This window comes from Gossypium arboreum, chromosome 5 (assembly GCF_025698485.1).
Source record: "Gossypium arboreum isolate Shixiya-1 chromosome 5, ASM2569848v2, whole genome shotgun sequence".
Taxonomy (NCBI): Eukaryota; Viridiplantae; Streptophyta; class Magnoliopsida; order Malvales; family Malvaceae; genus Gossypium; species Gossypium arboreum.
Window position 1 is genome coordinate 5,317,531 of NC_069074.1, and position 11,048 is coordinate 5,328,578.

Sequence of the window (11,048 nt, forward strand, 5' to 3'; positions counted from 1 at the left end):
GAAAGATGATCAAATTTGGTGAGGGTTGATATTAATATTGTAGAAAAGGATAACATTGATGGCCCAACTTTACGAACAACCGGACATGTGTAAACTTGTTTCTTAAGTTACCCAGTAGCAACCGAAACCAATGGTATTTTGCCCAGAGATTACATACCAAGTTTAAGCAATGCAAAGGCATCATCATCGAACTCATCCATTTCTCCTTTATTTTCCTTGTTTTTCCAAGCAATCTAATTTCTGTCCCCCTGCTTTATGTTCCGGTTATTTATTTTTCAGCCCTAATTAATATTTAATAAGCAAGAACAGGTAAGTCGCGTTTTTGTTTTTCATGCTTTTCATTACTAAATTGTAATAACTCTCTGTCATGGATATTGAGAGCTGAAATATTTGCTGCAGAAGAGAGTCTGAAAATGAAGATTTGAGAAGATGTGGAAGGAGAAGTCAAAGGTTGGTGCCTTAATTGTAGTTGTTTCTATTATTAATTTTGTTGTGTATAGGTATTTGAACTTTGGAGAGCTGCTTCGGTTGGCATTTTGCTCTTGCTACTGGAAACCAATATATAAGAGTATATTTTAGTTTGAACCTTGACCTTGCGTTGTTCTCGCATGATACTACTAATCATCCTATACTGCACATTAATGGTTTAATTTTATAGATATATATGTGCAAGAACGACATTAAAGACTATTTTTAATTTGAAACCTTGACCTTGTTATGTAAGTTTGTAGCATTGACAAAAGCATGAAGCTGCTGCTGTTTCATTTAGAATGTGAAATTAGTTGCATTGTTGTCTATTCTGCGCAAGTCTCCTCAGTCTCCCTTTTAAACACGAAACAAGAGCAGAATACATACCATGATGATTCGTAGCTGGAACCATAGGAATTAAGGTACTCTGAGCTTGATTTTTTTTCCAGCTAAGGGAAAACGATAAACTTTGAGAAAATTTAGGGACTGTTGGTGAATTTGCCCATAAATATGATGATAAATTATAAAAAATTTTATAAACCCGTTGAAGCAAACTTTGCAAACCCCTGTTTAAGGTTTGAATTTGTATACAAACACAGCGTGGCCGCCTTGTTTGTCTATTGGCTTGCATCGTTCCTAAACTGTTGTCCGTGTTATTGACAAATGAACTACAGTTTGATTCACCTAATCCAATGGATGCTTCATTTGAAGATAACCAACTCGACATTTTTTCTTCTTTTGCTCCTCGTGGAATCAGTGCACCTGGGAATGGAAATGATGCATCTGGGTACTTGGTGAGTTTGTGAATTAGCATGTTCATTTTTGGTATTTCCAAGTCAGGCAAGCAGTAGTTAATTACTACCTGTGAAAGCTAGCATAAAGAAACAGAACACGAGAAACAGTGCAAGCATGTACAAGTAGTTGTTATTAACAAGAAACACAAAGCTTTAGAGTAATTAAGAGAAAGGACGTCCATGCAAGGGGCGGAGGCGACGCTTGGTGCATTCACGAGCATCCTCTGGCTGCGGATAAACAAAGTGAGCAATTGTGACGGAAACAATTATGACACTCAAACACAACACCGCGTAACACTGCCGACCCAGCTTTCCGATCCATCTCTCCCCCATCTTCTCCATGGCGCAGCAAATGATTCTGATTAATATATCAACCCTGCATATATGTATACTAATATACACAAGTAAGAATAGCTGGTTTTGTAAGAGAGGGAAAATTAAAGAAAACATGGGGTATATCAGCCGCTGGATATTGGATATAGTGTTGTAAAACTGTGGGAGGGAGGGATGATAATTATTAAGGCGAGGATTGTCGTTTACTGGCACCCTGATAAAATATGTTCACTGTTAAAGCGCTGCCAGACTTTAAAAACCGACTGCACCTGGGCCTGGTTTTAGCACATTTATGCATTTTAGTCTCATCCTGCAGCCTTTTTATAGAAATTTGCTCTTATAGGTTTAAAATAAATAAATTTGAACCCAAAAAAATAGTTCAACTTTAATTTAAGTTACGTATGGATTACAGTATTTGAATGGGATTGGATGACTTGATTGGATTATCAGTTCAAAAAATTGTATTAGATTAATTTAATCGCGAATCAATAAGGTTCAAAGAAATCAACACTTGAATTATGTATTTTTAATTTTTAATTTTTTAATAATTTTTAATTTATTTATTTTAATAAGTAAATTAAATCGGGCTATTTCAATCATTGGTCCAATTTTAAAAACAATGATAGATTGTCTCTAGATTGTTTTGATTTAATTCACGTATTATGTAAGTCCTTTTTCAAATATATTCTAGTTTAGCTTTAGATATATATTTCGCTTATTACGATTAATTCAAATATGTATTATTTATAGTTATACTTGTACTTGTAACTTAAAAAATTGCTAACTAAATTATAGGCTTAATTTGGATGAGCGGTGTGTTTACTTCCGATGAGGTTAAAAATAGCGGTGGCTGTGAGATTAGTTACTGTAGCGGTAAGATTGGATATTGTAGCAGTGAGATTAGAAACAATGGTGGAGTGTCAGTTTAGATTTAAACGCAGCTGTAGCGGTAATGTGAAAATATAAAATGACTAATAAGGATATTAAATTAGAAATGATATATAATAGAATTTTTTTAAATTATTTTACTTTTACAAAATTATTAAAAATAGGTAAATTTATAAATTCATTTAATAAAATATGTTTATTAAAATGTTTATTTTAATTCATCAATATTAATTTTATAATGGTAATATATATAACTACTATTTAAAAAAATCAGCAATACAAATATATATTAAATGAAAGGTTAAAATTGTAAAAAACTATGTTGATTGGGGTTACTTTTTTTTCATTGGAGTTGAAATCTCCGGCTAATTTTCAACCTTCCAGTGTGGTTGAAATGCATTCTCACTGGACTTTCATGTTTTATCAAATAGCAGTACAGTGAGGTTGGTAGCAGTAACTGCACCTCACAGACAATAACTGCTGAACCAAAGGCAACCTTAGTCACACAATTTTAATTTTCTTTTTAGAAAAAAACCCCAACTACTCAACTCTCTCAAACCAACTTTTAGCTTTGCCAACAAAGGGTCATGCCTTCGAGTGGGTTGCTAGTCGTGGCCTCTTCACTACTATATATATATATATATATATATATATATATATATATTTAATTTCAGTCCATATTATCGTAATTTTTGTTCATGTTTTTATGATTCTTGTTTTATTCACTTTGTTTTTCTGAAAGCAATAGTTGGTTTAGTTTCAACTTTAGTTTTAGTTTATGATTTTTAGTCGTGTTCTGACATATATATGAGATCTATCAAGTTATGGCTATTACTAGATTTATTGAGAACTATTTTTTGAGGGTCTTATCATGATAGAGCATAAGGATCGTGTTCGTAAAATTGGAATATGAGATGATAATGAAAATGATAGGCCATTTGAGACTTGACCTTTTGTGCATCAATGATGCGGTCAATCTCTTGGAAGTGATTCCTTGGTTAATCGGAGTTAATCGTCATGATAGTTTAATTATGGTGGAACTTGGATGCAATTTTAAATGATTTGATCAAAGCGATACATTTTTATTTGTTTTTTAATTCTTCTAATAGTATTGTCAATTTATCTATCTTTTCTTTTGATGAGATATTTATTTTGCTGCATGGTATCTGTGCATTAATTTATATAGTGTTTTATAGTTTATAATACATGTCATGTCTTTATATTCTTATTGTTGATGGTTACTTTTAATAATTATATTTTATTTAAAAATTTAAATTTAAGTTTCAACATTGAAGGTTTAATTTGACTCAATTCAGGGACAAAGCCAAAAATAAAAAATAAAAATTAGGAGGGCGAAATAAAATTTTAATTTTTAATAGTCTATATCTTTATAATTTTTAAATGATTAAATCAAATGTTTATAATTTTAGGGGGTAAAGTGTAATTTTACCTTTACTAATTTAAAATTTTAAAAAATTTTAAAGGACCTAAATAGCAATTTTCCATTTTAAGGGGGTCGGGCCCTTCCAGTCACCTAAATTCGCCTCTTACTCAATTCGGATTATTTTCTTATTTAATAATATATTTTTAATATATTGTGTAGTTTATTTTGTATGAAAAATAAATTAGTGATAATATGATGTAAGTAATAAAAAGTATGTTACTTTATCTATATTTAAATTTTATTTAAAAATAAATTATAAAAAATAATATAACTAAGTAAATCTAAATAGAATTAGGTTGAACATTTATAAGTAGGAGTGAATTTAAGCATAATCCATATTTCAAGTTATTATTCAAATAAATTTAATAATAATGTTATTATTAAACATAATAAATTTAAAATTATTTAAATCTCTAAGCCTCTTCATACACAAGAAAACAAATTATACAAAAGAAGATTTTGTTAAAAAGTCTTGAAAAAATTGAAATAAAATTAAATGCTACACATGAAGATTCAAAATGTAGATATTGTCATATATTGGTTCTTCTATCAAAAGAGAATTCTTTGGGCAAAATGTTGATGGCATGGTGTTCAGGTTCATGTTCTTCACTTGAACTCGCCTCAGTTATATCTCTATCAGTGCCTCCTTGTACTGGCTCCGCCATGTTAGGGTTGTGAGACGTTGAACCATCATCGTAATAAGGGTGGTGGGAGGTGTATGGAGAATCCGTTTCTGATGACTCGATATCAAAACTCGACCTCCTTGGAGATGTATGGACGCTGTCCATTTCGCCCCGGTAGTGTTTCAAGAGGTGAATTGGGGACGTGTGGTGCGATGGGGTGTTGGGTATGCTAGAGAATGGGGTCGCTGTAACCGAACCCTTGTTTCTAACGTGTTTCCTAGCTGTGTGGTGCCAATTTCTAAGAGCTGTCGCTACTCTTTCATTGAATATGGTGGGTTTCATGTTCGAACCCATCTGATCATAGCCAAAAAAAAAAAAAAATTACTTGGAATGTTGAAAATAATGTTTGTATGTAATGGTAAATATATGTTTATTACCTGTGTAACAAGGGCATAAAGAGGAAGAGTGACATAGCTGCAAAGAATTTGAACGATGACCCTATTTAAGAAAAAAAAAAGTTAGAAATACATTAGAGCTTTAATTCCAATAATTTTAAATAATGAATGAGAAATTTTTTATAATATTGTTTTTTACCCCATTGAAATTGAGATGACTAAATCTTCCACGTGCTCATGAAAGCAAGAGTGTATCCCAAATTCATACTGTAAAATTCAGCAATTAAGACAATAAATTTCATTACAAAATAATAATATATATGAAAAATCAATCCTCATTCATATAGTAAACAGTAAAATACATTATTACGTACCCAGGTATATACAAAGAATGCAAGTTGAAAGGCATTCTGTAAAACAGTAAACAGAAAATTAATGTGGGAGTTAAAAGAATTATTCAATAATTACATAAGAAAGAAAAGTGGTATAATAACCTCACTATTTAATATATATATATATATATATATGTTTGATATATCACTATTTACATAGCATTTTAATTTTTTTAAAATTATTGTATTGTAATATCCTAGTATTATAGGTTGGTGTTAAAAAAGAAATAATACCTGAAAAAGAACGAAGTTGATGAGAAAGAGGATGAGGCTGGGGCGGTTGAACCAGAAAAGATGGTCGCCCAATTCAACCACTGGCACTCCTTTCACCACCTCTCCTCTCTCTTGAATTCTTAGCCCCATTTTTGTTATTATCACTTGCAGCTTTGTCCCCACTAACAGGACCACCTGCACGGTTATCACCAAGTCACAACCCTTCATCCATCTCTCTCACTCTTTAAATGTTGATCATAACACATAAGTAATTAACTAATGGGTGCTTACGATCAAAGGGAGAAATGGAAGCCACAGATAGGAATACCATCCTGTACCACAAATAGAATAAATCAATCAAAATAAAGAATCCGAAATCCCTTTTTCTTTATTATATTCTTTTATATAAATATATAAGACTTACCATGAGTGTTGAAGAGTAGGAAGAGTACAGCTAAAAACCATATTGGAGGACTGGAGAATTGATTGAAAAATTGGAGTCAATTTAAGTAAGTAAAAATAGAGAAAACAATTGGAGTATATGGATAAAATTAATTACCTGATGCCAACAACAACACTGAAATCTTCTTCCAGTGATCTATTGATGTATTTTTGAAAATTAAAATGGTTTTGGCTTTGGGGTGCCAAGTGTGCCTGTGAAAACATAAATAAATTTGAAGATTGCTTTTTAGTGTGGAATACTTTGAATAGTGGAAATAATTTATATATAAGAAATGAAGGAATTAAATACCATGATAAATCCATGTCGGAGGGTCAAGTAATCAACTTTAGGGACTGACCTAATAAATTGTCTAAAGAAACAAACCTGAAAAAGGAAAGTAATAAATTACTGTTAGAATATGAGTTGGAAATAACGAAAATAAATTTTATCAATATGAAATGATTTTTCAAAAATGTCATATTTTTATTTTAAAACAATTTTATTTCAATAAAAAATTCCATCCACAGTATGTGGCTGTAACAGATGCAGCAAATATTGAATTCAGAGAGGAGGAAATTCCAGAAATTTTATTGACCATAATTGGGCAGTTTAATAATTCAAACTTAGTTTCCGATATATAGGAAATGTTTTAATTATATTTTTACATTTTCTCAAATAATGTTTTATACTTTTAATTTATCCATTTCTTATTTTTATTTAAATAAGTTGTTAACTTTAACTTATCAGTAAATTATTAGTTAATCTTGCATTTGATTTTTTTTAGATTCAACTCAAAGAATAATAATTTATTCGGATTTTTAAAAAAATGAAATAACATAAGATTTTTTTATTAAAAAAAGTTGCTTACAATCCACAGTAGAATGGGATTTTTGGTCCAAAACTCAAATGTCTTCTTCCAAACGATGTTTCCTTGCAAATCTGAACCGCTCTGGATCTGTTCAATAATCCATCACTAATTAATTGGTGTTACAAAGTAATTTGAATGAACAAAATAATAATCCATTTTAGATTATCATCTTATTTATGAAAAGAAAACTCTAAATAAATATTACTTATTGATTTCTACATATATATTATTATTATTATTATCGGTATTTATCTCTCTAACTAACCACTTAATTTAAAAATACTGGTTACGTAATCTATCTCTTCAGATAATAACAATAAAGTCATGCACATTGTACCAAATTCCTGTATATGCAGAAATGCATGGATGGATGAGGTTCTAGTAGAATATACTTAATTAAAATTTAGACTTCACTGGATTAGAATTTATACTAACCATGTGAGTACTGGTATTCAATTGTTCTAGTTTCCCTTTCCCATCTCTTCCACTTTCTCATCTGTATCAAAAAAGAAAAATTATATACAAAGAATTCATCCCTAAGTTTAGAATTTAAATTTGCTATCCTATATATATTCACGCTACAATGTTTAAATTTTGGAAAAATTATTAATTTATATAGTAAATATTTGATTCAATTATTATCAGAAATCAATTAAATTATAAATTGAGTATACCTTAGCTCTGCCCAACAAAAGCGTAAGAATACAGTAAATGACATGAAAAACGGCCAGCACAAAAATGAAATAATGGAGTTGATCCAGAGCTTCATATGAAATGAATTGTACTTTTCCCTGCAATATATACAAATTAACACATATTAACACATGACTTTTATTTACTTTTTCATACAACTTTTATTTCTTATTTTCCTTTTATCAATTAAAGATAGTTTTAGTATGATATTAACTAGAATATTCACATCGCTTTTGTATCAAGAGTTAGAACGTAAGATTGATATTATTGCATAAATTTCAAACCCCTTAAAGTAGTTTACCAACCTCTGATAATTCTTAGATACTTTCGGGGAAAAAAAAAAAAGGGGAATCTCAACATGAAAATTCAGAGAACTTCCCATCTTGTGCACCAAGAAATGTAATTAACTATCAAATCAGGCGATATTATGATTTTTTATTGTATACATTAATTACTCAATCGGATTATGTTATCACTTGATTGAATAATATAATGTATAGATGTATATGAATAATAAATAACGTATAAATTCAATACCATAACGTGGATTTTTTCCGGGGGGGTTGGTTTGCGTAAGCTTGTGCAAAACAAACTCTTCATAGTCATGGGGACGTAATTAAAGAAGAAAGATTTGGGATGGATATGCATGTATACCTTATCCGCGCATTTGTCCTCTGACTTTCCGGCCAAAGAACGCCGGAAAACTCGAACAGAATCCGATATCATAAGAAGTCTCCGGCGATGTTCGTTGTTATCTGATGTATCTTCTTCCGAAGGTGGTTCCTCTGCGATCTCTTGTCGATCATTATGGCATGGATGCCAAGTAGATCCAACTTTCTCAGATACGCATATGCTTGTTATTGAACCTTCTCCTACCGTTAGGAGAAATGATATAAATCCCAGCAACATAAGCTCTATCACCCAAACCCATGAAATGATTAGTTTTTGATCATCTTTAACTTAAGCTTTAAACTAGTGTCTAAAAACGGATGCTAGTTTTACCTGACTTAATCTTTTCCAGAGCTTCATAAAGTGCTCGTTTATGTTTCTTCTTTAACCACTGCCAAAGCAAACAAATGATTAATTAAAAAACCAGCTGAAAATCAACTTTAAAAGCAATTTATATATATAGGGTTGATACCTTTCCAATCATATGGATTATATGTTCGATGATTATTGAAATCAAAACCAAACCAAAACAAACAACGGCAACAGCCCATGTTGGTGTTTCTTCCAATGATCTTGTACTACTAGCTTCACCTTCTCCGGACATGTTTTTGCTTTTTCTTCTTTTTCTAAAACCAGCTCAAATGTTCTTCATATGTCACCTTGATTGAATGAATTGTTTCTCAAGGAAAATATATATAGTTTTGGAAACAATGTTGAAGAAGCTAATATATATAATATAATGTCAATACTAAATCGGGTGTAACCTTTGAATAAAATGCAAGGTTTTAAATGAAATTGACCGTCATTTTATTTGTTTAATGTTAAGAGAATAAAAAAGAAGAGAAGAAGAAATCAAACAAAGTTGCAGAGGAAAGAAGAATACAAGGGATAAGTACTAGATGACTTTGACATCCAACCGGCGTAAACATAATTATAAGCGAAGGAGAGGAAAGAAGAAACATGATCAAAATAGAAAAAAGTCAAAAAAAACATGATAAATATATAATTGATTATGACTTGATCCAATTGAATACATGCATTTAAGCTAACAGTATTCGTGGACTAAATTAAAAATAAATTAAAGCTTTATTACTTTAATCACATTTAAATATCATTATCACTCGAGTCAATATTTCCCTCAGGTTTAAAAATTTACATTTATTTTTCCTAAAAAGTAAAACAAAATTACGCTTCGTAAATGAAAATCAACATAAAAATCTATTTTCACTTTTATTTTTCCACTTCTTCAACAACCGAGAAATAAAAATTAAATTTTAAATAATTAAAGTAAAATATAGTTTTTAGGTTACCTATCATTCAATAATTAAATTTAAATATAATTATTTGTAATTATACGTGTGTCATGTTTAGAAAATCATTTTAATTAATAAATTTTATTGAATTGAGTACAATTACAACGCTTAATTACTTGCATGTAGTAAATAACCATGATGAACTTAATTTTTTAAATCTTAATTTATTTTTAATTATATAATTGTTTAATTATAATTTTATAATTAAATAAGACATTTAAGATGTAATTACAGCAAAACAAGTTTAGAGAATTGGAATTCATTGTAATTATAAAATTATGCAATTACTACACTAATATTCCATTTTTTCATATCTAAACACAGAAAGTTTTCTTAGCATGTATTTACTTGAATTAGAGTTAAAATACCCAAAAAAAAAACTAATCCTTAAATTTTTTTTCATTTCTTCCAAATCAATATTGGTAAAATAATAAAATGCCTTTTTTTTACGAATTTGTACTTATTCTTTTATTTCTAAAATTAAGTATCTAAAAAGAATTCAACTAAACATGATTTTTAGGATATTTTATTTTTCAAAAATATGAAAACAAAAATAGCCTATATTTTCTAAAACTAAATACTACCTGAAGTATTTCTCTCTTTTTTAATATTAGCCCTTAAAATACCTATATCTTTCCTACCAATTTATTTTAAATCAAGGGAGCTAAAGGTTTTCTATAGGTCAAGTAGAGTTTGATCAAATATCAGTTATCACTGAAAAACTCAATCTGAAGTTTTGATGCCCCATTTATTGTAGAATCGCTTGGTGGTGGTGCGCAAAGTGGAATATACATTATCACCTGCAATTTTTTTTTCCTCCTAACGCCATGGGATGGTTCAAAGGCGACCTCCTCCAAATGGTTTCGTCAATTTCAATATTGACGGGGTTGTGGGGGTATAGGAGGAGTCATGTTCGACACAAAAGGGCAGATTTTGCTTTATTTCCCTAACACCTTGGGGACTCTGGAGTCTGCAATGGTGGTTTTTTTATGCAGTTAGAGGGTTCTAACCATTTTTAAGGCATCAAGGTGGTTTAATTCTAATAAAGTGATCATTGAATTGGACGAGATCAACGTGGTCCGACAGGTGGAGAATATGATTCATGATTTTAATATCCTGTCACCTGTTATGGACCATGAACTCAAAGATAAGTGGTTTATGTCCGATCGACAAACTGAAAAGCCTCTTCTCTGGAAAAAGCAGCTACTGAGGGTAATTGTCATATTGTATCAGTTCTTTAACTCTAGGGGAAGTTAGTAGGGTGCTAGCAGAGTTTTGGTGCTGCATGTGGTGGTAAATGCAATGCCTCCATTAGCTGAACATTCATAATCAACCAGTGTAACTTTCGTGGGAGGTAGAGCTTTACTTGTACCTTTCAAAAAAAAAAAGTTTGGATGCCCAAACAATACCGAAACATTCAAAAACTAATATTTTAATAGGTTAAAAATATTCCCTGAACAAAAGTTAGACCTTCTGATCATTTGCATGCCCCGGCAGGGTATTGATTTTCAAT

General features: G+C 30.4%; 2 protein-coding genes and 1 long non-coding RNA gene across 3 annotated transcripts; 1 reads left to right on the top strand and 2 right to left on the bottom strand.

The window, feature by feature from the left end:
- On the top strand, positions 1–771 carry LOC108450673 (uncharacterized). The gene is made up of 2 exons (XR_001866259.2): positions 1–309; positions 400–771. It is a non-coding gene; the product is annotated as an uncharacterized LOC108450673 (long non-coding RNA).
- A 3,557-nt stretch (positions 772–4,328) lies between these two features.
- Positions 4,329–5,060, bottom strand: LOC128293141 (MLO-like protein 6). The gene is made up of 2 exons (XM_053028666.1): positions 4,988–5,060; positions 4,329–4,904 (listed from the first exon to the last, which is right to left on the bottom strand). The coding sequence occupies exon 2, from the start codon at positions 4,902–4,904 to the stop codon at positions 4,458–4,460; it is 447 nt and encodes a 148-aa protein (XP_052884626.1). The 5' UTR covers positions 4,988–5,060; the 3' UTR covers positions 4,329–4,457.
- Positions 5,061–5,140: 80 nt separating this feature from the next.
- LOC108452201 (MLO-like protein 6) lies at positions 5,141–9,145 on the bottom strand. The gene is given in 15 exon segments (XM_017749969.2): positions 5,141–5,212; positions 5,320–5,355; positions 5,572–5,745; positions 5,842–5,882; positions 5,975–6,024; positions 6,110–6,204; positions 6,302–6,376; positions 6,861–6,895; positions 6,898–6,921; positions 6,924–6,947; positions 7,296–7,356; positions 7,535–7,651; positions 8,208–8,467; positions 8,556–8,613; positions 8,695–9,145. Coding segments are annotated over 15 exon segments (1,254 nt in total). The 5' UTR covers positions 8,827–9,145.
- Positions 9,146–11,048: the final 1,903 nt, after the last annotated feature.